This window comes from Aegilops tauschii, chromosome 7 (assembly GCF_002575655.3).
Source record: "Aegilops tauschii subsp. strangulata cultivar AL8/78 chromosome 7, Aet v6.0, whole genome shotgun sequence".
In the NCBI taxonomy this organism is placed as follows: domain Eukaryota; kingdom Viridiplantae; phylum Streptophyta; class Magnoliopsida; order Poales; family Poaceae; genus Aegilops; species Aegilops tauschii.
This window is the reverse complement of record NC_053041.3, coordinates 402,077-429,275: the sequence shown is the minus strand read 5'-3', so window position 1 is coordinate 429,275 and position 27,199 is coordinate 402,077. Positions and strand designations below refer to the sequence as shown.

At 43.7% G+C, this 27,199-nt stretch overlaps 1 protein-coding gene across 4 annotated transcripts; it reads left to right on the top strand.

Annotated features, from left to right (window-relative positions):
- Positions 1-1,253: 1,253 nt before the first annotated feature.
- On the top strand, positions 1,254-5,134 carry LOC109747032 (uncharacterized). Of its 4 annotated transcripts, XM_045230777.2 has the most exons (7): positions 1,254-1,401; positions 2,000-2,195; positions 2,307-2,743; positions 2,832-2,988; positions 3,099-3,521; positions 3,624-3,766; positions 3,957-5,132. In XM_045230777.2, the coding sequence occupies exons 2-5, from the start codon at positions 2,003-2,005 to the stop codon at positions 3,452-3,454; spliced, it is 1,143 nt and encodes a 380-aa protein (XP_045086712.1). In that variant the 5' UTR covers positions 1,254-1,401; positions 2,000-2,002; the 3' UTR covers positions 3,455-3,521; positions 3,624-3,766; positions 3,957-5,132. The 4 variants fall into 4 exon arrangements, with proteins under 4 accessions (XP_045086712.1, XP_045086711.1, XP_045086710.1 ...); XM_045230776.2 differs by having other exon boundaries at positions 3,624-5,134; XM_045230775.2 differs by having other exon boundaries at positions 1,255-1,401; positions 3,099-3,538; positions 3,624-5,130.
- The last annotated feature ends 22,065 nt before the right edge of the window (positions 5,135-27,199 follow it).

Here is a 27,199-nt window from a genome sequence, read left to right as displayed (position 1 = left end):
ACATCACAAAGAATTGTCGAACCACGAACTCGGATGGTGGAGAAGGATGATGGTGGGTCCCGGCAAAAGATCAGAGCTAGAACTTGATAACGGAGAAGAGATGATTTGGGGCGAAAAAATGACTTACAACATCAGTGGGCGGCTCATCGGCAGAGGCCGGCGGTGCATCAGATGGCAGCGTGTTGCGGGCGGCTGGCTCCAGGGATGGCTGGTTAACTGCGAACGGAGGCACAAAGAGTGGCATATATACACACAGTCGTATCCCGAGGCGGCAGAAAGGATTGGCAAATCACCGGTCATTAATGTGTGCACAGGAACTGAAGAATGATTGCGCCCTTCAAATCTCAGTGGAGCAGTTTCGCTCAGACAAGACGTTAACCTGGCAATCTGGTCATGTCCATTGAACGCATATTTCCCCATGAGGGTTAGCGATCGCGCAGCCTCTCTCTTGTATGACTCGCGTGGATGTTAGCCAAAAAGGAGGCATAAAAGGCCTAGGCAACCAAAGATCTCAGATTTTTCATGTGGTGGAGGCCGAAATTGATAGCACACATAGCCACAACCAAGGCTGCAAGTTCTTAGAAAACTAAGGGTACCAAATGATAACTGTGCAGCTAAAGGATGTAAAAGGAAAACATGACAAGCCACACAAATGACCTCCAGTGATCAACAATTCTCATGTCCATACTCTGCTACCGCTCGTTGGCCTAGACCACATAGACCTCGCACTACCGAGGGGCCTGCCATGATATTAAAAAATATATAGGGCCTGCAGAGGATATGTTGGTCTTTCCCACCTTTTAGCATGCCGCATTGGTAAGGATTTTTTGATATCTGAGCTAATATCCACTCCAGGAAACAAGTAGTATATATTTTTACATGTGACATGCATATGTTAGAGAGGACAATGCAAGGGTACGTAGTCGTTTTAATTAAAAGGCTTTGATGTTGAAATCGCAACTACAGTTTGTAATGGAAGACATGATTGGAATACAAAGTCTTCCTTTCATGTTGCATAAACTGTGATCATATTGCTTCCGGTTTTGCTTGTCATTTTGGCTTAAAAGCTATGACGGCGTACGTTCTGCAATGAAACCTTCAATTATTGTCAAAAAAATAATCAATTGCCGTGCTGACCGGAAGGCAGCGGTAGGTGTAGACTTCGTCAAGCCTTGAAAATATAAGAAATTTATAAGCGGGACCCTCAAGGTTTATTTCATTGCACAAAGCAAGTAGGAATCCCAAGTCTTCTTTCCTGGCCAGCGTGCTTCATTTCATACATATAGGTGCGCTGATCTCCATTAAAGGCTTAAGCCATTTTGGCTTGCTCTGTCCTCTCAGAGAATATTCGCTCTCTTTTTGCCTCTCAGAGTTATCATTTTCCTATATACATACATACAGGTACGCATTTCCTTGCTTGACTGTGCTTGAATATCTTCTTTAATCTGCGAAATTGGCTTGGAGCAGTTCCAGTTTGCGGGTCCAGATTATGCTCGCAAATCTTATGATTAATTTTTTAATTTTATCTAAAAATTGGCTTGAATGTGCTTAAATTTCTTAAGAGTAACATGTGCATCTTCCTTAATGCGGGAAAGTTGCTTGGAGCAGTTTCCTTATGTGGTTCCAGTTTGTGCCGGCAGATTGTATGATTATTTTTAGATTTTTTGCATGATTTATGTAAAACCGCTAAATTGGGCTTAGCGCCGCTAACCGCTATAGCTTTGCATAGCTGCTGGAGAACCTCTCCCTCAATATCGTAGTCGTAGCCCGCTATTTAGAACTTTGCTTGCTACCAAATGAACACTAGTGCATGATCGAGTAGAAGTATCTATAGTTCCATACACATAACACATGCTTATCATTATTTAGTAATAATAATCAACACACACAACAGTTCTAAGTTCCAGCAACAGGTGCTTAATGTATTTTCACAGATATTGGGTTGAAGTGTTAAGTCACCAATCATATGTTATGTTATACTGTCTGTTTTCCGTTGCAGGTGATGGTTAGGTGTGTCGATTGCGAAGTTTACTGCAGAAACAGACTATATTGGGCGAGAATAATAGGATTTGTAGTGTGCCTATGTCTTGTATTCTTGTATATATGCCAGGGTCCCCCTGCCCTCAAGGTGAATTCCTTGAGTGGTAAGGTCAGCTCCCTCCATGTTCCAGACAAGGTTTCCTCTGCCAGTCTAGGTATATACGGATCATGGAATACAATAAATCAGGAGTAATCATCAAGAACATGCATGCTATGAAATATTATATAGTATATATGTATGATGAATTGTCCATACTGGTTTGCAGGAAGGGGGCCACTGAACGTGGTGATTGTGTATGCCTTTGATTGCACTAACTGGACCTCTGCCTGGTACACAGTGGATGGGATCTTTTGGATGGTGCAAGAGAAGCTCACCTACTTCGCTGGAAGCTGCCTGGGTTACATCTATGTCATATCGACCCCAAACACGTACACGTTGGACATGAAAGTAGTTGACCCTACTGAGACAAAGGAAACTGGCTACACAAAATTTGCCTGGCACAGGATGACTTGCACGAAAAACATGGCATCAGGCCTCGCCGAGGCGCATAAAATGATCAGCAGCTGCGGGCACCACAACAGCATCATCTTGTTCTTCTCCGATGGATTGGTAAACAAGGGAGACTTCTTTGATGGAACCCAGAACTTTGTTTCCAAAGTGCCCGTCCACACATTTACGCTCGCCGGGGACGCATATAACCATGTATGTATCGAATCAGAGCTAACCCGGTCTAAACCATGATCAGCTTATCAATAAGTTTAATTTATCCTATGTATTGTATATATGCTAGGTTCTCCACTCCATTGTGGCAAATTCTCCGGGTGGGAAGTTTCATGCCACCGCTGTTCCAGAAAGGCCAAATCTATCATCACCCTTCTCGAAACTACTCGATAGCCTCCTTGGTGCCACCCCAAAGGACGATGAGAAGCCTCCTGGTACCGTTTCAGGTATGTATACATAAGAACATGCAATACGATCCGAGCTTAGGAGTGATCATCAAGAACATGCATAGAAGGATGCGTGCTGTGAATGACCAATTGTCCATACTGATTTGCAGGAAGGGAACCTCTAGACGTGGTGATTATTTCTGCCTTTGACAGCACTAACTCGACCCCTGCCTGGTACACGGTGGATAATGAGATATTTTGGTTGGTGCAAGAGAAGCTCACCCACTTCGCTAACAGCTGCATGGGTTACATCTACGTCATGTCGACCCCTAACATGTACACGTCAGACATGAAAGTAGTTGACCCAGCTGACACAAAGGAAACTGGCTACAGGAAATTCGATTGGCGTAGGTTGAAATGCACTAAAAACATGGCATCAGGCCTTGCCGAGGCACATAAAATGATCAGCAGTCGCGGTTATCACGACGGCGTCATCTTGTTCTTCTCTGATGGGTTGATAAACTAGGGCAACTTCTTTGATGGAACCAAGAACTTCATCTCCAAAGTGCCTGTCCACACGTTTACTCTCGGAGGTGACGCATATAACCATGTATGTATCAAGTCAGAGCTACTACATTCAAAATCATAACTTATTCATTTATTCAGTGTATCCCTATTTCTTGTGAATATGCTAGGGTCTCCAAGCCATTGCCGCAAATTCTCCGGGTGGGACGTTCAACCCCATTCCAGTTCCAAGGAAACCACATATGTCAGCGCCCTTTTCCAAACTACTGGATAGACTCCTCAGCAGCACCATGAAGGACTAAAATTATCAATAGTATGGGCAATTTTTCTGAAGTTACCGACATGCACACACGCACTTGATTTCCAGCACCTTTACTCATTTACTATGTTGAATTGCCATTACTAATAAGCAAGTGCCACTACCCTATGTGTGCATAAATTGCATTGACACACTTGTATCTTTTGTTTCTTGTAACCTGACTAAGATTCAACTCAATGTGAAGGGTGGTATCTCCTTTGGAATTTCTACTGAAACCGAGAGGGGAGCCGTGCCGGAGTTGCCATGGATTTGCTTGGCGATTTGCCTGCAGCGTACTGCTATGTCAATGCATCTAGTTACTTGCTGGTATAATTATAAAGTTGGTGGTTCACTACGCCTATGTCTTTATTTTTTGCAAGAATACCACACCTATGTCGTTGAAGTACCTACATTTAACAGATGTTAACTGTTTGTGATAATACCAGAATCTTACAGTGCAAACTATGTCTATGTCCATTGTGTGTATCGACAGAAGTTCATCACTTTATCTTAAAAGACCAGAAAAAACATCCACACATTTCTTTTGCGGGAAAAACTTGTATTACTCACGTTGCCAAGCTACTCTCAGCATTACATAGTTCGATAATGCCATCTGGACCAGAACCCAACCATAATGAGCTTCTGTTGATACACACTGTGAGGCTAACGTATGGCTTTGAACTGAAAAAAAATGTGAGCTTGATACACTCAGTATACACACTAGGGCACATAATGAGCTTCTGTTGAACTTTCGGAGGGGTCAATGAACCCCAAACATTCTTCCAGTAGCTTCGCTCACCACCAGGAGAAGTTCTAGATGAGGACTGCGAGGTCTGATATAATAATTCATCAAAAACAATCTGATAAGAGGCTTTCCCTGCCTCTCGCCGGCACCAGTCCGCATCATCTCGTATGGTCCTTGGATCATGGAGACGTGGTGGATCCTGGACCTTGCCGGGCAGAGGGCTCCTTTTTCGGTGTTGTTTTTTTGGAATTTTTTTTAGATTTCTGTCATGCCCAGGAAGACAAGGCGGAGGTGGCTTCTTGAAGACGCAATAAGGTCCTCCCCGCCTAGCCACCGTCCAGGAGATGTTTCTAGCATCGTCGGAGAGTGTGTGGAGGTGTGTCTCCGACGGATCTCGTGGGATCCGGTCGGTTTTTGTCTTCGGTGGATCTGTTGGATCAGGTCTTCGTTCGTCTACATCTATGTGCCTGCAGGTTCGATCCTTCCAATCTAGACTTCTCTTCATCGACGGCAGCTACTGTTCTGGTGCGCTTGTTCTGTGGGGTCTTAGCAGGACGACTTCCCGGCTGTTTACTCGACACTGATGAGGGAGGGGCGATGACGGTGGTGCCTTCGGCTCGCTCTAGTGCTTGTCCTCGTCGCTAGGTGGTCGATGGACCTGAATGTAATTCGTACTTCAGGTGTTCTTTGTACTACCTTAATAATTGATGAATAGATCGGAAGTTTTGCCATGCAAAAAAAAAGATCGAAAGTTTTGTCCCAAAAAAACAATCTTATAAGCACTGGGTACAAAAAAGATACTAGAGGGCTCGCCTGCCCATGCGATAAAATCTTCATTACTATTGGCCGGAAGTTTTTGCTTCCAGATTTCCGAAACATTAAGGGGGAGAAAACATCTGATCATGTCCACATCCCATAGCCCATTGATATTGATCAAGTCCGATACCCAGAAATATGTTATTTTAAACGTCTGCTTAGATACAACCTCCTAAACACATCAATGAATAAAATCTCTACATAATCTTTTATAACCAGGGGCGGCGCCAGCGTGGGGTCGTGTAGGGGCGGCCTCCCCGGCTAAATTTTGGGAACCTAGGTAGTTTGAGAATAGGGTTTAGGGTTTTCCGTGGGGCAATGCCTCTTCAAGTCTCTCTATATATATAATGATTAGCACATACAATTACATAAGTACAGAATACGTGTACGTGACACGCTAGACCTATTTTAACGCTCCCCCTCAATCTGAACTTCTACTCTGTGCAAGGTTTAAATTGGTACTAAAACGGTCTAGCATCTCTCGAGTGCCTGGTTTGGTGAACACACCAGCCAGCTAATCATTAGAGGAAATGAACCTGACCTCAAGAGCTCGAGAAGCAACACGCCCATGCACAAAATGGAATTCGATCTCAATGTGCTTGGTACGTGCATGGAAAACTGGGTTGGCAGTTAGATATGTGGCTCCTAAATTATCACACCAGAGAACGAGAACACGCTGCTATGAAACACCAAGCTCTTTGAGTAGTGACTCTACCCAAATGGCTTCAGCACCTCCATTTGCCAAAGCTTTGCACTCAGCCTCTGTACCGGATCTCGACACTGTCGGCTGTTTCCTAGAACTCCAGGAAATGGGATTCGCCCAACAAAGATAGCAAAGCCTCCGGTGGATCGGCGATCATCAGGGCATCCTGCCCAATCTGCATCAGTAAAAATACTAATGCTCGTGGAGGCAGCCTTCCGAAACTTCAGTCATGTGTGCAATGTCCCTTTCACATAGCGCAAAATGCGCTTAACAGCTTCCCAATGAACATCAGTGGGCTGCGAGAGATACTGGCATACCTTGTTCACAGCAAACGAAATATTCGGAGGAGTGAGAGTCAAATAATGCAGTCCACCAATGACACTGCGATACCAAAAAGAATCATCGGTACTGAGAGGTTCTCCAGACACTCGGGAAAGCTAATATGAGGTAGACAACGGTGTGGAAGTGGGCTTACAATTCTCCATGCTCACACGGTGCAGGAGATCCAAGGCATACTTCCGTTGAGTCAATGTCATCCCCCCTGAACTGTATGACGCTTCCAAACCAAGGAAGTACTCCAACAGCCCAAGGTTCTTGATAGGAAAATTGGCCGCAAGGGAGTGACAAGACCATCAACAGCTCGTGGAGAAGATCCGGCGATAACAATATCATCCACATAGACGAGCATATAGATGTTAACATCACGATAGCAGAAGAAAAACATAGATGTGTTTGCTTCGGAGGAGACAAAACCAAGCTGAATAAGACGTGCACTGAGCCGAGCATACCACACACGAGGGTACTGTTTTAGTCCATAGAGAGCCCGTTGTAGCTTGCACACATGCGAGGGATACCGAGCTTCCTCGAAACCAGGCGGCTGCGGCAAATAAACATCCTCAGATAAGAAACCATGAAGGAAGGCGTTACTGACATCAACCTGCTGAAGACTCCAGCCACGAGAGATAGCAAGAGCAAGAACCAATCGAATAGTAGCCGGCTTGACAACCGGACTGAATGTGTCGCCATAGTCAATTCCAAGCTGCTGGATGAAACCACGGGCGACCAGTTGGGCCTTGTTATTATCAACAGAGCCATCTGGAAGATGCTTGGTCTTGAAAATCCATTTACTCCCAACAATGTTGACTCTGCGCGGATGAGGCACAAGAACCCAAGTCTTGTTGTGATGAAGGTCGACTAGCTCATCAATCATTGCTGCACACCAGGCGGTCTCACGTAGAGCATCGCGATGAGAGACATGTACCGCATGAAACGCACGCCGGCGAGGATCATACCGGACTGTCCCATCAGTCAGTACAAGTGCACGCCGAGTGTGATCACAGGTGCGTGTGACCATGGTGTGACCAGGAGCAGCTGGAGGCGTCGCGGTCAAGGGGACAGTGCTGCCCTCGACAGAAGGCAACGCGAGCTGAGCAGTCGGCGACAGCGGAGTAGCATCATGAAAGGATCGAGAAGAGGTGTCTAGAGGGGGAGAATAGACACTAAGCAAGAAAAGTTGCAGTTTTTTATTTCTTTAAGTTGAAATGGAGTTTTGGCACAAGTTTAACATTCACAATACATATCAAGCAAGCATGCAAAGAGTATATGAGCAGCGGAAAGTAAAGCATGCAATTTGCAAAAATGTAAAGGGATGGGATTGGAGTGTGCAAACGCAATTTGGAGACACGGAGATTTTTGAGCCGTGGTTCCGATAGGTGGTGCTATCGTACATCCACGTTGATGGAGACTTCAACCCACGAAGGTTAGCGGTTGCGCGAATCCATGGAGGGCTCCACCCACGAAGGGTCCACGAAGAAGCAACCTTGTCTATCCCACCATGGCCGTCGCCCACGAAGGACTTGCCTCACTAGGGGTAGATCTTCACGAAGTAGGCGATCTCCTTGCCCTTACAAACTCCTTGGTTCAACTCCACAATCTTGACGGAGGCTCCCAAGTGACACCTAGCCAATCTAGGAGACACCACTCTCCAAGAAGTAACAAATGGTGTGTTGATGATGAACTCCTTGCTCTTGTGCTTCAAATGATAGTCTCCCCAACACTCAACTCTCCCTCACAGGATTTGGATTTGGTGGAAAGAAGATTTGAGTGGAAAGCAACTTGGGGAAGGCTAGAGATCAAGGTTTATGTGGTAGGAATGGAATATCTTGGTCTCAACACATGAGTAGGTGGTTCTCTCTCAGAAAATGAATGCTGGAGGTGTAGGCACGTTCTGATGGCTCTCTCCACTAATCAAGAGTGGGTGGAGTGGTATATATAGCCTCCACACAAAATCTAACCGTTACACACAATTTATCAAATTCGGTGGGACCGAATCATGAAACTCGGTCGGACCGGTTCTGGAAATAATGTGACCGTTAGGATTTTCGGTGGGACCGACATGTCATCTCGGTGGGACCGATATGGTTAGGGTTAGGGCATAACGTAATCTCGGTGAGACCGATTACACAAACACGGTGAGACCGATTTTGGTAATAGACACACAGAGGGTTGGTCAGGCAAACTCGGTGGGACCGATTCGCTCATCTCGGTTAGACCGAAATGTTACGAAGAGGAACAGAGAGTTTGCATTGTAATCTCGGTAGGACCGATTACACAAACTCGGTGAGACCGATTTTGGTAATCGACATACACAGAGAGATTACAATCTCATCTCGGTGAGACCGAGATCCCTATAGGTGAGACCGAAAAGACTAGGGTTTTGTGGCAGTGGCTATGTCATGAGAACTCGATGGCGCCGGATGGAAAGATTCGGTAGGGCCGAGTTTGACTTTTGGTTTGGGACATATGTGGACGTGAGAAAGTGGTTGAGGGCTTTGGAGCATATCACTAAGCACTTTGAGCAAGCAAGCCATTAAGCAACACCTCATCCCCTCTTGATAGTATTGGCTTTTCCTATAGACTCAATGTGATCTTGGATCACTAAAAGTAAAATGTAGAGTCCTGTGCTTTGAGCTTGAGCCAATCCTTTGTCCTCAGCGACTTGAAGGGGTTCCACATCCTCTAATCCATGCCACTCCATTGTTGAACTTATCTGAAACATACTAGGTAAAAGCATTAGTCCAACAAGAGATATGTTGACATTAATTACCAAAATCACCCAGGTAGCACTTGTGCTTTCAATCTCCCCCTTTTTGGTAATTGATGACAACATACATCAAAGCTTTAGATAAAGATATAGAGAATAATAAGTAAAGCTTTGGAAAGACATGTAACATCCATAGTCTCCCCCTACATGTATGCAATTGTGTAAATATGGAATGTAGGAACATGTGAATGCATAAACATGACAGAGTAAGTGATGTGTTACATGTATCTTGGCTATATGCATCAGAGCAAATGATGTGAATATAGAAAATGTACCTTCATGCTCATGAGTCTTTCTTGCAAACAATATGTACATCAGTAAGAAATCCTCATACACATGACTGTGATGCATATACTTACCTTGTCGTCTTGAGTTGGCTTAAGAAGAAATGAACCTGCATAAACAAGGTTAGACAACACAGATACACCTACTAGCCAGAGCAACCAAAAGAAACCACAAGAGAACCAAGACTGGGATGACATGTAGAGAGTGAGTACTGAGTACCACATTGGATATAGACATGTCCCCAAAGGTAAAGGTGTGCAATGAATTCAAAGGATTTCCTTCCCTTAGATGTCTTGCTCCCCCTGAATCTAGCATGGGATATTGGGAGAAGATAGGGAACAGAAAATCAGAGCAAGCAAAGAAAAGAAACAGAGCTAATGCAAACAATCAAATATGAACATGTCTTTCCCCTCTTAAAGACATGTGACTCCTCTCCTCTTGAATACCAAGCATCTGGGGTCTCTCTCCCTTCCTGAGTATTCCTCCCCCTATAGAAATGATTAAGCTTTGATGTGATCTCTCTCTCCCCCTTTGACATCAATTTCCAAGAAGGGTTCTTCTTGATTTTTGTTGTAAATGTGTTTGGTCCTTGAGTCACAAAACAAAGCAGCAAGTCGAATGTGATGTTGGTAGAGGACAAGATTCATTGAGTGGAGCTAGATCAAAAAGAATGCAGGAACAAGTGGCAAGCTGTTTTTCCTGGAGTGAAATCGGTGGCACTGAGTTGTATGCTTCGGTTGCACCGAAAGGTTTCGTTTGAGCCGAAGGCATTTGACCGGTGTGACCGAGTTCATCACAGAGAAAACACTTGTCACCTCAGCTCACTAGACAAGTAAGATCTCACAAGGATTTGCAAGGAGTTAACTGAAAGATTTGCAATGAATTGGATGCAGGGAATGCAGATCAAACAGAAACAGAAAAGAAATCTAGATGATGTTTTTTTTGAAAGGGGAAACAAATATGCATGAGACAAATGCAAGAGCACAGAAGAGAACACAAGAGAACTTCATCTAGAATTGGTCGGCGACAAAGTCACCTATGTTAGAGTATATTGACTTAGGAGTCAAGTGAGATCACTTGATCATAGGTCATACTCATCGTTTAAGCACAAAATGGGGTTACCATTTTTCGTTTAAGCATCTTGATGTATTCACATCTTGTCGAGTTGCTTTGACTCATGTCTTGGAGTAAAGCTTCTCTAAGATGGAATAACATACCTTGGGTGGTGGTGTTGATCGTGATCATGTAGTTGAACTTATGTGGGTTGCTCAAGGTTGATGTAGCTCATCAAGAGTTGGGAGCACCACTTGGAATTTGAGTTCATCTACCTACATGGGTTAGTTTTTGCAAAGAAAAGCACTTGTGTATCCAAAATGACAATCATGAAACTCAATGTAGAATTTGTGAAAGGATATGTTTGAATGGTTTCGTGCTTCCTCGTCTTCAACCACCATTGTGTAGAGACTTGGTGATGTAGAGATTGCTCAAAATATGAGTGAGTTGCAATCTCATAGATTTAGATTCATCCAAGTTCCTACAAGGGTTAGATAACATGCAAGGTGCAAATATATCCAAGACTTAAGATTTTCATCATAAGAGATATATATCAAGGATTAGTCATAGGCTCATGTCTTGCATGTATCCAAATGGAGTTCCTACTCCAAGTTTGAAGCATAAATGATGTTCAATTCACCTCTTAACCTGCAAAACACTTTCTCATCAAGTGTTTTAGTGAATATATCCGCCAATTGCTTGTTGGTACGAACATGCTTAAGATTAATGTCACCCTTAGCAACATGATCTCAAATGAAATGATGACGAACTTCAATATGCTTAGTTCGAGAGTGTTGCACGGGATTGTGAGCAATCTTGATAGCACTTTCATTGTCACAAAGCAATGGAACATGTTTCACATATATCCCATAATCTTTAAGAGTTTGGGACATCCAAAGTAATTGAGCACAACATGAACCAGCGGCAATGTATTCCGCTTCGGCGGTGGATAAGGATACTGAGTTATGTTTCTTGGAGGACCAAGACACAAGAGATCTACCAAGAAATTGACAAGTACCCGAAGTGGACTTTCTATCAACCTTGTCTCCGGCATAGTCCGAGTCGGAGTAGCCAACAAGATTAAAAGAGGCCCTCTTTGGATACCAAATGCCAACATTTGGTGTATGGATTAAGTATCTCACTATCCTTTTCACAGCCTTAAGATGACATTCTTTAGGGGCGGCTTGATATCGTGCCCACATGCACACACTTAGCGTAATATCAGGACGTGAAGCACTTAGATATAACAATGAACCAATCATGGAGCAGTAAACTTTTTGATCAACCGGTTCACCATCTTTGGTCAAATCAAGATGTCCACTAGTAGGCATGGGTATAGTCATACCTTTGCATTCTTGCATATTGAACTTCTTGAATAAGTCCTTGGTGTACTTTGTTTGAGAGACAAAGGTAACTTCCTTATTTTGCTTGATTTGCAAATCGAGAAAGAATTTGAGCTCACTCATCATCGACATCTCAAACTTCTCTGACATTAGCTTTCCAAACTTTTCACTAAAGTGAGGGTTAGTCGAACCAAATATAATATCATCAACATAGATTTGGCACACAAATAGTTCTCCATTTACCCTTTTAGTAAAAAGAGTAGAATCAACTTTCCAATTTCAAAGCCTTTTTCAATAAGAAACTTGGTCAAGCATTTGTACCATGCTCTAGGAGCTTGTTTAAGACCATAAAGGTCTTTGTGAAGCTTGTAAACATGATTAGGTTTCTTAGGATTGACAAAGCCGGGAGGTTGCTTAACATAAACTTCCTCCTCTATCTCACCATTTAGAAAAGCACTTTTAATGTCCATTTGGTACAAGGTGATATCATGGTGATTAGCATAGGCAAGTAAGATGCGAATGGACTCAAGTCTAGAAATGGGGGCATATGTCTCACCATAGTCCATACCTTCGACTTGAGTGTAGCCTTGGGCGATGAGACGCGCTTTGTTGCGAACTACTTGTCCATCTTCATCTTGCTTGTTGCGAAACACCCATTTGGTACCGATGATGTTGTGGTTGTTGTCGGGCTTCTCAACCAATGTCCAAACTTGATTTCTCTCAAAGTTGTGCAGTTCTTCATGCATGGCGTTTATCCAATACGGATCTTCCGATGCATCTTCAACCTTCATAGGTTCAATGCTAGAGATAAATGAATAATGTTCACAAAAGTTAGCTAAACGAGTTTTAGAGCGAGTGATTCTCCCGGTTTGGATATCATTGTAGATTTGCTCGGCGGGATGGTCTTTAGCAATTCTTGCTCGAACTCGTGAAAGCTTTTGCTTGGATCTTGGTGGAACATCTTCTTCATCTTGTTCTTCTTCTTGGCCTTCGTCATTGTTGACGTTGTCGTTCTCTTGTCGTGGTGGAGAAGGAGGTTGTTGATGTTCATCTTGGTGTACTTCCACGTTTTCTTCATCTTGGTGTGTCCCACTTGTGGATGCTTCTGTATCAACTCTTGGTTCACCTTGTCGTGAGGTGGAAGCTTCCACTTGGACGGACGAGGTACTCTCCTTCACCTCCGTAGGATGAATCTTGCCAATAAACAAGTCTCAGATTGCTTCCGAAGGGTCTTCGTCTCCTACATCAATTGGCAATTGCTGGACTTGCGAGCCGTTAGATTCATCAAACTTCACATCTACCGTCTCTTCAACCTTTCGGGTGAAATTATTGTAGACATGGTAAGTGTGAGAGTTTGATCCATAACCAAGTAGGAAACCTTCATGAGACTTGGGAGCAAATTTAGAACGACCATGCTTATCAAGAATGTAGCACTTTGAGCCGAATACTCGAAAGTATCCAACTTGGGGTTTGTTGCCGGTGAGGAGCTCGTATGCCGTCTTGCCGAGTAGCTTGTGAAAATACAAGCGATTTGTTGCATGACAAGCTGTCTCAACTGCTTCCGCCCAAAAGTGCTTCGGCGTCTTATACTCATCAAGCATCGTTCTCGCCATTTCAATGAGCGTCCGGTTCTTCCTCTCAACAACTCCATTTTGTTGAGGTGTGTACGTAGCCAAGAACTCATGTGACATCCCTTCCTCGTCAAGAAAGGTGTCCACATTTGCATTCTTGAACTCCGTTCCGTTGTCGCTGCGAACCTTCTTGATCTTCACTTCAAATTGATTTTGGGCCTTACTAGCGAAGTTTTTGAAGATCTTTTGGACCTGCGATTTATCATCGAGAAAGAACACTGACGTAAATCTTGAAAAATCATCAACTATAACTAGACCAAAAGAATTTCCACCGAGACTTTTGTAAGCGTTGGGACCAAAAAGATCCATGTGAAGTAGCTCGAGTGGCCTCCTTGTGGTCATGATGTTCTTCACGGGATGCCTTCCTCCGACCTGTTTACTTGCTTGACAAGCGCTGCAAAGTCTATCCTTATCAAATATGACATCGTTAACTCTGAGGATATGATTTCCTTTAATAAACTTATCAAGGTTTCGCATGCCAACATGACCTAACCGTCTATGCCACAACCAACCTTTAGAGGATTTAACAATTAAGCAAGTTCTAGGTTGGGCCTTTTTAGTGAAGTCAACAATGTAAATATCACCTCTTCGTATACCGGTAAATACCATTTTATGATTATCTCTATGAAACACTTGGGAATCTACTTCAGTAAATAGGACATTGAAATCGAAATCATCAAGTCTAGATACTGAAAGTAAATTGTATCCAAGAGATTCAACGAGCATGACATTTTGTATGGAGCTATCATGTGAGATGGCCACCTTACCGAGGCCAACCACCTTACCCTTTGAGTTATCACCAAAAGTGACATACTTTCGAGGGCCGTCGTTTTTAGCAAGCTCACGAAACATATCTTTATCTCCGGTCATGTGATCGGTACATCCACTATCAAGAACCCATTCCTTTCCTCCTGCCATGTATCCCTGAAGATTTGCCATAAGACCAAAGTGTCTCATTGCATCATCAAGATCAAAGTCACTATCATCATCCTCATCATAGTATCCATGTTCAACATCATCATGTGATGGATCAATTCCTAGAGAGGGTGATTCGTTAGAATGAGTTTGACAATGATCTTCTTTATGAATTTTAATAGCTTCGGAAATAATATCACTAATAATTCCAACATCTCCTTTGGCGCGCATAAGATTTGTAAGCTCAAATAGACAATCACCAAACTTAGGATCATTGGAATTCATCTTACTCAAGGCAATAGACTTATGGAGAATTTCATCTAGATTTTTCAAGGAATAATTTGGAAAACGTTCCTCCAGGAATTTCCATATAGTGTAGTCACACTCAAGAGTAGGCAAACATCCAATCAAGTTTCTAGGCAAACCTCTAGTGATAAGATTAACAGTTCTAAGATTGCGAATCATGTCAATTGACTCATCAAGGGTAGGATGCATAGGATCAATATGAGGTGCACAAGGACTAGTAATGTACTTGTTCAAATGATATTCATTGAAAATCACAAGCATCTCATTTTTCCACTCATGAAAGTACTCTCCATCAAGTATAGGCACTCTATGTCTAAGACTCCCCAAAGTAGACTCATTCGTCTTCCTCCAATGGTGTTTAAACCAAAGCAATGCAGACCAAAGCTCTGATACCAATTGAAAGGAACGAGAAGAGGTGTCTAGAGGGGGGTGAATAGACACTAAGCAAGAAAAGTTGCAGTTTTTAATTTCTTTAAGTTGAAGTGGAGTTTTGGCACAAGTTTAACATTAACAATACATATCAAGCAAGCATGCAAAGAGTATATGAGCAGCGGAAAGTAAAGCATGCAATTTGCAAGAATGTAAAGGGATGGGATTGGAGTGTGCAAACGCAATTTGGAGACACGGAGATTTTTGAGCCGTGGTTCCGATAGGTGGTGCTATCGTACATCCACGTTGATGGAGACTTCAACCCACGAAGGGTAACGGTTGCGCGAGTCCACGGAGGGCTCCACCCACGAAGGGTCCACGAAGAAGCAACCTTGTCTATCCCACCATGGCCGTCGCCCACAAAGGACTTGCCTCACTACGGGTAGATCTTCACGAAGTAGGCGATCTCCTTGCCCTTACAAACTCCTTGGTTCAACTCCACAATCTTGACGGAGGCTCCCAAGTGACACCTAGCCAATCTAGGAGACACCACTCTCCAAGAAGTAACAAATGGTGTGTTGATGATGAACTCCTTGCTCTTGTGCTTCAAATGATAGTCTCCCCAACACTCAACTCTCTCTCACAGGATTTGGATTTGGTGGAAAGAAGATTTGAGTGGAAAGCAACTTGGGGAAGGGTAGAGATCAAGATTTATGTGGTAGGAATGGAATATCTTGGTCTCAACACATGAGTAGGTGGTTCTCTCTCAGAAAATGAATGATGGAAGTGTAGGCACGTTCTGATGGCTCTCTCCACTAATGAAGAGTGGGTGGAGGGGTATATATAGCCTCCACACAAAATCTAACCATTACACACAATTTACCAAACTCGGTGGGACCGAATCGTGAAACTCGGTCGGACCGATTATGGAAATAATGTGACCGTTAGGATTTTCGGTGGGACCGGCATGTCATCTTGGTGGGACCGATATGGTTAGGGTTAGGGCATAACGTAATCTCGGTGAGACCGATTACACATACTCGGTGAGACTGATTTTGGTAATAGACACACAGAGGGTTGGTCAGGCAAACTCGGTGGGACCGATTCGCTCATCTCGGTTAGACCGAAATGTTACGAAGAGGAACAGAGAGTTTGCATTGTAATTTCGGTAGGACCGATTACACAAACTCGGTGAGACCGATTTTGGTAATGGACATACACAGAGAGATTACAATCCCATCTCGGTGAGACCGAGATCCCTATCGGTGAGACCGAAAAGACTAGGGTTTTGTGGCAGTGGCTATGTCATGAGAACTCGGTGGCGCCGGATGGAAAGATTCGGTAGGGCCGAGTTTGACTTTTGGTTTGGGACATATGTGGATGTGAGAAAGTTGTTGAGGGCTTTGGAGCATATCACTAAGCACTTTGAGCAAGCAAGCCATTAAGCAACACCTCATCCCCTCTTGATAGTATTGGCTTTTCCTGTAGACTCAATGTGATCTTGGATCACTAAAAGTAAAATGTAGAGTCTTGTGCTTTGAGCTTGAGCCAATCCTTTGTCCTCAGCAACTTGATGGGGTTCCACATCCTCTAGTCCATGCCACTCCATTGTTGAAATTATCTGAAACATACTAGGTAAAAGCATTGGTCCAACAAGAGATATGTTGACATTAATTACCAAAATCACCCAGGGAGCACTTGTGCTTTCACAACATCCTGCACCGAGGGAGAAGGCAAGTCGGGTGCGGCGTTAACACGCAGCAAGGCAATCGCGTGAGGTGAAGGCGCCACCGATGGGCCGAGCGAGGCGACTGCTGGGGCCGCCGATGGGTCGGGCGAGTTCGCCGATGGGTCGGGTGAAGGGGCAGTCGACCGTGCGGGGGACGTGCATGTCCCATCCACGTCGATCACCGGGTAGGGCGGCGCGTCGGCCGCGTGTGGACATGGAGCAACAGACAGGTCGGGCGCGCACCGGGCGGGGGGCGTGCATGCGCCATGCACGTCGGTCCCCTGGTATGGAGGCACGTCAGCCGCGGTGTCCTGCACAGAAGGAGCATGGCCGGGAACAGGCGAGTCAGTAGTCAAATAGGACAGGTCATACTTGCGCAGATGGTCACCCATAATCGGTTTATTGGAAGGAAAAGAGAGAAAATCGGCCAAGGAGGAGACATCTACGGTGACCCCAGGGGTGGCGTAGCTAAAAACAGACTCGTCGAAAACAACATCACAAGAGATGTATATGCGTCCCATGGAACGATCGAGACACTTGTATCCCTTACGCATCGGACTATGACGTGGCCAAGGCACCCAGCCCATAGGAGGTGGTCTGGATGCGCCAACGGTCATGTGTACCTTGGTTGTGTCATAGTGATCGCAACACCAAATTTTTCCACACACAAGCTGCCATGAGAAGACGCATTAACAAGATAGAGGGGCTCACATGTGTGGACGGCTCTATCTGTCAAACGTTGGACGAGGATAGAATTCCAACAGTTTTTTCAATCATTGTACACATCTCAGGGATTCAACTCTCTGGATGAGCTTACTGATTTGGTTCCACCCCGGGTGACAGAGCAAATGAACGCACACGTTGATATGCCATACACAGCTCAAGAGGTGAAAACAGCGCTATTCCAAATGGCGCCATCGAAAGCTCCGTGAGTGGATGGTTTTACCGCGGGGTTCTTCCAGAGACACTGGTCTCTTCTCAAGGATGATATTATCCCGGCGGTCTTGGGGTTCCTGAATGGAGGCGAGCTGCCGAAGGGTATGAACGACGCGTCCATCACTCTCATCCCAAAGGTACAACACCCGCAACACATTAACTAGTACAGACCTATTTCCCTTTGTTTTGTCCAGTACAAAATTGTAGCAAAGTGCATCGTCAACAGAACAAGAGGCTTTCTAGATGATATCGTGAGTGAGGAGCAAAGCACCTTTGTGTCGGGGCGACTCATCACTGATAATGTGCTCATTGCACATGAGAGCATACATGTAATGAAGAGAAGGAAAAGGGGGAAGAACTCTATGTGTGCAGTCAAACTTGACATAATGAAGGCATATGACCGTGTAGAATGGGATTATCTTGAAGGGATTATGTCAAAGCTGGGCTTCAGTGTCTCTTTTATCTGGCTAATTATGAAATGTGTCACATCAGTCCCATTCTCATTTCGTGTGAATGGTGAGCTCTTGCCATACTTCACCCCATCTAGGGGCTTGCGGCAAGGCTGCCCCGCTTCACCTTACCTATTCCTGCTCTATGCAGAAGGCTTCACAACCTTACTCAACAGGTTTGGAGGCGCCAATGTGGACAGAGGGATCCGTGTCAGTATTCACTCTCCATGGATCAACCACCTGCTTTTTGCAGATGACAGCCTCATTTTCATGCAATCTAAGGTGGAGAATGCTCTCAGACTTAACAATATTCTGAAGGTTTATGGCGAGTGCTCGGGACAATGCGCGAATAAGGAAAAGAGCTCCATTCTTTTCAGTCTGAACACACCGGAACCTGTCAGAGCAGCATTGAAAGGAACCCCAAGTATATCGGTCGAGGCCTACAACGAGAGATATCTGGGCTTACCGACTGCGGTTGGGCGTATCACATCGGGCACCTTTGATTATATTGGTGAACGAGTGAGGTCCAGAATGAATGGAGGAACCGAACGTTTGGTTTTGTGTGCAGCAAGAGAGATGTTGGTAAAGTCAGTGGCCCAATCTATACCGACATTCACAATGTGCTGCTTCAAACTGACCAAGAAAATTTACAAAGGAATATCCTCGCTAATGGCAAAGTACTGGTGGAGCAGCTCCATCGATAGGCGTTCCATGCACTGGACAGACTGGAAATCCCTCTCAGTCCCAAAGTGCAAGGGAGGAATGGGTTTCCGAGATTTGGATGAAGGAAATATGCCCTAGAGGCAATAATAAAGTTTTTATTTATTTCCTTAATTCATGATAAATGTTTATTATTCATGCTAGAATTCTATTAACCGGAAACTTAGTACACGTGTGAATACATAGACAAAACATATAGTCCCTAGTATGCCTCAAGCTACTTGACTAGCACGTTAATCAAAGATGGTTTTGTTTCCTAAGCATAGGCATGTGTTGTCATTTGATGAACCGGATCACATCATTAGGAGAATGATGTGATGGACATGACCCATTCGTTAGCTTAGCATTATGATCATAACAGTTTCTTTGCTACTGCTTTCTTCATGACTTATACAAGTTCCTCAGACTATGAGATTATGCAACTCCCGAATACTGGAGGAACACTTTGTGTGCTACCAAACGTCACAACGTAAATGGGTGATTATAAAGGTGCTCTACAGGTGTCTCCGAAGGTGGTTGTTGGGTTGGCATAGATCAAGATTAGGATTTGTCACTCCGTGTTTCGGAGAGGTATCTCTGGGCCCTCTCGATAATACTCATCACTATAAGCCTTGCAAGCATTGTAACTAATGAGTTAGTTACAGGATGAAGTATTACGAAACGAGTAAAGAGACTTGCCAGTAACGAGATTGAACTAGGTATGATGATCGAGTCTCGGGAAAGTAACATACCGATGACAAAGGGAACAACGTATGTTGTTATGCGGTTTGACTGATAAAGATCTTCGTAGAATATGTAGGAACCAATACGAGCATCCAGGTTCCGCTATTGGTTATTGACTGGAGACGTGTCTCGGTCATGTCTACATAGTTCTCGAACCCGTAGGGTCCGCACGCTTAACGTTCGACGATGATTGGTATTATGAGTTTATGTGATATGATGTACCGAAGGTTGTTCGGAGTCCCGGATGTGATCACAGACATGATGAGGAGTCTCGAAATGGTCGAGACAGAAAGATTGATATATTTGACAACTATATTCGGACACTGGAAGCGTTCCGGAGAAGTTTCGGATAAAACCGGAGTGCCGAAGGGTTATCGGAACCCCCGGGGGAACTAATGGGTCTCGATGGGCCTTAGTGGAGAGAGAGGGGGGCGGCCAGGGCTAGGCCGCGTGCCCCTCCCCCTTGAGTCTGAATAGGAAAAGGAAGGAGGGGGCGGCGCTCCCCTTTCCTTCCCCCTCTCCCTCTCCTTCCTTCCCCTTCTCTCCCTTTAGGTGGAAACCTACTAGGACATGGAGTCCTAGTAGGATTCCCCTCTTGGGGGCGCGCCAAGGAGGGCCGGCTGGCCTCCCCTCTCCTCCTTTATATACGAGGAGGGGGGCACCCCATAGACACACAAGTTGATCAAGTTGATCTTTTAGCCGTGTGCGGTGCCCCCCTCCACAGATTTCCACCTCGGTCATATCGTCGTACTGCTTAGGCGAAGCCCTGCGCCGGTAACTTCATCATCACCGTCACTACGCCGTTGTGCTGATGAAACTCTCCCTCGACCTCACTGATACGTCTCCAACGTATCCACTTTTCCAAACACTTTTGCCCTTGTTTTGGACTCAAACTTGCATGATTTGAATGAAACTAACCCGGACTGACGTTGTTTTCACCAGAACTGCCATGATGTTGTTTTATGTGTAGAAAAGAAAAGTTCTCGGAATGTCCTGAAAATCCACGGAGGGACTTTTTGGAAAATATAAAGAATATTGGCGAAAGAATCAAGACCAGGGGGCGCACACCCTGTCCACGAGACAGGGGGCGCGCCCCCTCCCCCTGGGCGCGCCCCCTATCTCATGGGCCCCCTGGACCTCCACCGACCTCAACTCCAACTCCATATATTCACGTTCGGGGAGAAAAAAATCAGAGAGAAAGTTTCATCGCGTTTTATGACACGGAGCCGCCGCCAAGCCCTAATCTCTCTCGGGAGGGTTGATCTGGAGTCCGTTCGGGGCTCCGGAGAGGGGGATTCATCATCGTTGTCATCATCAACCATCCTCCATCACCAATTTCATGATGCTCAGCGCCGTGCGTGAGTAATTCCATCGTAGGCTTGCTGGACGGTGATGGGTTGGATGAGATTTACCATGTAATCAAGTTAGTTTTGGTAGGGTTTGATGCCTAGTATCCACTATGTTCTGAGATTGATGTTGCTATGACTTTGCTATGCTTAATGCTTGTCACTAGGGCCCGAGTGCCATGATTTCAGATCTGAACCTATTATGTTTTCATGAATATATGTGTGTTCTTGATCCTATCTTGCAAGTCTATAGTCACCTATTTTGTGTTATGATCCGACAACCCCGAAGTGACAATAATCAGGATACTTCTCGGTGATGACCATAGTTTGAGGAGTTCATGTATTCACTATGTGCTATTCTTTGTTCCGGTTCTCTATTAAAAGGAGGCCTTAATATCCCTTAGTTTCCGTTAGGACCCCGCTGCCACGGGAGGGTAGGACAAAAGATGTCATGCAAGTTCTTTTCCATAAGCACGTATGACTATATACGGAATACATGCCTACATTACATTGATGAATTGGAGCTAGTTCTGTGTCACCCTATGTTATAGCTATTACATGAGGAATCGCATCCGTCATAATTATCCATCACTGGTCCATTGCCTACGAGCTTTTCACATATTGTTCTTCGCTTATTTACTTTTCCATTACTATTGTTACAACTACTACAAAACCCCAAAAACATTACTTTTGCTACCGTTACCTTTATTATCATACTACTTTGCTACTAAATACTTTGCTGCAGATACTAAGTTATCCAGGTGTGCTTGAATTGACAACTCAACTGCTAATACTCAAGAATATTCTTTGGCTCCCCTTGTTTCGAATCAATAAATTTGGGTTGAATACTATACCCTCGAAAGCTGTTGTGATCCCCTACACTTGTGGGTTATCAAGACTAATTTCTGGCGCCGTTGCCGGGGAGCATAGCTCTATTCTCTGAGTCACTTGGGATTTATATCTGTTGATCACAATGAAGAACTTGAAAGACGCTAAAACTACGATCTATCCCTCAACTACAAGGGGAGGTAAGGAACTGCCATCTAGCTCTGGACTAGATTCTCCTTCTGTTTTGAGTAAGCTTGCGACACCTCAACCTGCTACTGCTACGAATTCTGATATGTCGCATGTTATTGATGATGCCACCTCTGTTATGCATGATACTTATGATGAAACTACTTCTGTGCGTGATACTACTTTGCCATTAGGTGAATTTCTTGATGAAGAACTTGCTAGAGTTAGGGGGAGTGAAATTATTGAAGATGCTATTATTGATGATAGTGATGATGAAAATTCTCCCAATGATTATGAATTGCCTGTTGGTCCTGAGGGTTATGTTATGAATGAAGAAGTTGCTAGAGCTATCTTTGCTTGCAATGATAGATATGATCTTAAGAAATTATTAGCTAAATGGAAGCAGCAGTCTCTTAATGCTAGAATGAAACCTGACCCTGCTTTTGCTACTTCACCTATCTGTGTTACTGATAAGGATTATGAATTCTCTGTTGATCCTGAAATTATTACTTTAGTTGAATCTGATCCTTTTTATGGCCTTGAATCTGAAACTGTTGTGGCACATCTTACCAAGTTAAATGATATAGCCACCCTGTTTACTCATGATGAGAAGTCTCGCTATTTTTATATCCTTAAGATATTTCCGTTCTCATTAAAGGGTGATGCTAAGACTTGGTATAATTCTCATGCTCCTGGTTGTGTGCGTAGTCCCCATGTAAACGGCCTATTTTTACTGAGGGCCCAAATTATGTTTAGGCCTGTTAAAGGCCCACTATGGGCACAGGCCTACCAGAAAAATATGAAAGCTTATGCTAATTTAGGCACAGATATTTTTAGTGGGCTACATGCCAATTTTGGCCCGTAATCGTTTTTAGTCCAATTGGAATGGGCCCGACGAATGTTGGCATGTTGGGCTCCTACGAAGCTTTCGGTCGAATACATTACTATAGATAAACCTACACTATACAAAAATAGCGTCGTAATTACTGCAGCCTGTGGCAGCATCATAAATGTTGTATCACAACAAAATAAATTCCAACCATAAAACAAAAGGCCTGTTGGCATAAAGTTTACAGTCCTTCCAGATAAAAGCACCATCAGATGTATAGAAGCACAGATCATTTGACCTGAGTGCTGATGTTTCAGGCTGTAGAATCTGATGGAGCAGCACGATCTCCACCTTTTTTCCGCCATTGCTCTTGAACAACAAAGCGAATGTCTGATAGTCTGGTTTCAAAACCATTCATATCTTGACGACATTTCTCAACCACTATTCTTGTTTCCGAAACAACGTCCATTAGGGATTGGACTTGTGTCTGGAGCACAGATATATCACTCCGTCTAGCAGGAAGATTTTGTTCAGTAGGCGATTTGGATGAGGTTACCTTGACAACCAACCCAGAATTGCGCAGGAAGGTGCTTTTTGCACTGTTAGTGGAGAGATACTGACACACTGCAGCAAGAGGTGACATTGTGCCTGTGGTAGCCTCGTCACCTTCAGGTGGTTGTGGCTGTTCAATCATTTGTTCCATAACTTCCTGAAAGTTTGAACTTGTAGATTAGTGTACCAGATAAGTTACTAATGAGATAAAAAAAACAAAGTAGGTTAAAAGTTTATACATAACTTATTTTTGTGAACTACTGTAATACATTAGCATGTATTGTAGTGCCAACTACATAATAAAATCACTTTCGGAACATATGTCCATGTAGCATGCCTACTGTATTGTCTATTTCCTCACATTCGTTGACATCTAAGGATAAAGAGACATGGTTTAAAGTAGGATGAACATAGTATGACATCATTCATATCATGGGCAAACAGATATAAAACAAACAGGCTATTTTATCATTGTGTGCGCACGTGAACATAACAACTAGATTACAGATCAAGACCAAAAGAATATCCTTCATCTCTTTTAAACCATGTAAGGTGAAATGATACATTAAGACAACTGTGTATAAAAGTGAATAGAGTAACTGACATTGGCTGCAAACCAAGTAGTTAAATGAACACATCACAGTACCAATCAGTTCAAGGAAGGAGGAGTAAGGACTTACAACAGTGGCTTGAACTGGTGTGCTCATGCCCTTCATCTTGCCGGTGTGGCAATCCTTGAAAGATTTGCACTGCATTCGGTTCAGGTTCTCTTTGGTCCGCACGGGCTTTCCTCTGTATTTGGAACAAGTCAATATAGATACGATAATATGGCACAAAAAAAGAAGGAAGTAGCAGCTATTTACAAGAGCCTCGCAGTGTGCAATATAGCTACGAGATCCTGTTGTCTGTTGGAATTTCACTTTAGAACGGTTGGTTTTGTTCTGCAAATAGTTAGCCTAGAAGAAGATACACTTGTAAGGCACATACATAAATACAAGTTCAATATGTGGTCTGATCAAATACATATAGCCTACCTGATACTTTGGATCAGGCCAGTGTTTAACGAGGGCTGTCTAGTCTTCATCTGTAATATATTCCACTGGAGATGTTTGGGCGATTTCATTGTTAGCCTTCCCTTCAAAGTGAGATTTTCTAAGGTGGTACCGATACTGTCGCAGAGCAGACTGAAAAACATGAGTGCATGCTTGTTTAGTTGCATCATCTTTCGGATCCAACTTGAACCTCATGCGTTGAAAAAATAATGTGAGTCTTCTTAGGAGGAAGCTAGAAAGTATGGGATAGAGCAAGACAATATTACTAATTGCAATGAATAACATTACTTACGGATAAATGGTCAAGGAAGGTGTTAAATTGGGTATTGTCTTTCTCATTCCTGTACTGGATCCACGTTGGGAGGATACGTGCATGACACCTAACGGCAACGACAGCTTCTGATACTAACTTGGCTGACTCTGTAGCATCACATGGCCTTTTTAAACCTGCCTTAAAATGGATCTCCATTCTTCCTCCTTTAGATTTTGTTAATCTATCAAGCATTATCCCTGATGTCTGTTTCCGCTTGCGCCGTGGTGCTAGTTCAACAACGAATATGGAAAGTGTTAGTGTACATCAAACTATGAGAGTACATATAAAGGAGCATGCAACTACAACTTGACTCGGTCAGGTACCGTCTTGGTGTTGATGCTCATGAGGTTCATCTAATCTTGCCAAGTCCTGTTGTGTCAGCAGTGCTTCGGAAGTAGTGTTAGGTGTGAAGGCAGCTTGGGAACTGGCTAGTTCCGGAGAAACGAACTAGTAACTGGTTGAGATGCTGGTACAGTTGAAGCGGATGCTGCAGCTGGTGGAGCGGGTGATATTGTGTTTGTAGATTTAGCCGGTGGACTTGGACCTTCTACTGCACTATAAGTACCAGCAGAATCTCGACGGCAGATCCTTTTCCGTTTCACCCGACGAGTAACAGCACTCCCTACTATATTATTTTCCTTGCTCTTTTTTGACTTTGCCATGTCAAGCTGTACCCACAACACAAAAGAATAAAATCACTCTTCAGAACTCATTGATGCATGATACAGACAAGCAATACTTTGATGTAAGACAACCGTATGAGGATGGAATATGTAAGAAAAACAGGACGGCATGACATATTCACAGCTACGATGTGCAAACTAAGCAGAAGGATTTTCAAGAAAATAGAAGTAACACGAGCTAGACACCATATGAAAGATGCAACCAATATTACTCTGTCAAGTTAAAAGTGTCTTGTCATAAGTGGCAATTCAAAAAATTAGAAGTAGTACAATGTAGAAATCAATGCAAGATGCAACCACTATCAAACTGCCATGTTAAAAGCGTCCAATCATGAGTGACTGATGCGGGATACACAACAGCAGTACTTTGATGTAAGAACATGGTATGATAGATAGATGCAGTGTATTCTAGACACAGAAAGCCATGTCATATGCACATGTATAACGTATAAACTCAGCAGGTGCAATTTAATCAAAATAGAAGAAATACAGGCTAGACAACATATGCAACATGAAACCAATTATCACACTGTCAACTTAGAGCAAGCACCTGCGATGGTGGAGTACGGGAGATGAACTCATCATGTAGACTTGGGACTTCAACTTCATTAGCAGTAGGAGTGCAAAATCTAGAGAGTCTCTGTTTGCATCGGTGCGGAGGACCACCAACATCCCCTAACTTACTCTTTTCCTTCCTATTTTCTGATATTGCCTTATGAAGTCAAAACCACAAGAAGATGAATAAAATTAGCTCTGCATAACTGGTTGATGCATGATACAGACGAACTCTACTTTGATGTAAGGCAAGCGCAGGATAGGAGGATGGAACATATACAAAAAAAGACAGTGTTTCATATTCACACGTATGATAGGAGGATGGAATATGTATGAAAAAACAGTAAGAGGAAGGCATTTCAACAAAATTAGAAGAAATGAAAGCTAGGCACCATATGAACATGCAACCAATATCACTCTATCAGGTAAAAAGTGTCTCGTCGTAAGTGCCATTTCAAGAAATTAGAAGCAGTACAAGCTACAAGACAATGCAAGATGCAACCTACATCATAGTCCCAAGTTAAATGTGTCTTATGGGTAAGTGTCATTGCAGGTATAAGTTGTAAGCTACGAAGATGCAATTCAACATAATCAGAAGTAATACAAACTAGACATCATACGGAAAACGCAACCACATATAACAGTTCCAAGTAAGAGCAAGCACCTGTGATGGTGGAGTAGGGGAGATGTGCTCATCATGTACACGTATGTTCTAGAAACAGGAACACGTGTCATATTCACAGGCATTATTTGTAAAGTAAGTAGATGCAATTCAAGTTAGAAGCAATACAAGCTAGACATCATACGCAACATGCAACCACATATAATAGTGCCAAGTTAGAGCAAGCACCTGTGATGGTTGAGTAGGGGAGATGTGCTCATCATCTACACGGCTACGTTGACTGTCCAGCCTTGTGTTGTCTTGCGAATCTTGTTGGGAGGATGGCGGAGTAGAATCTGTAGAGACCCCCTCTTAGAGTTGCTCCGAAGGACCACCATCATCCACTGTCGGACTAATTTCGATGTAATGATTTTGCATTGCGAAGTCAAACCGATAAGAAAAAGGAATAAAATTCGCTCTTCGGAACTCATTCATGCATGATACTGACGAACACTACTCGTATGAAAGGCAAACACATGATGCGAGGATGGAATATGTATGAAAAATAGGATGGTGTGACATATTCACACCTATGATGTGGTAACTAAGCAGAAGGCATTTCAACAAATTAGAAGCACTGCAAGCTAGACACCATATGAAAGATGCAACCAATATCA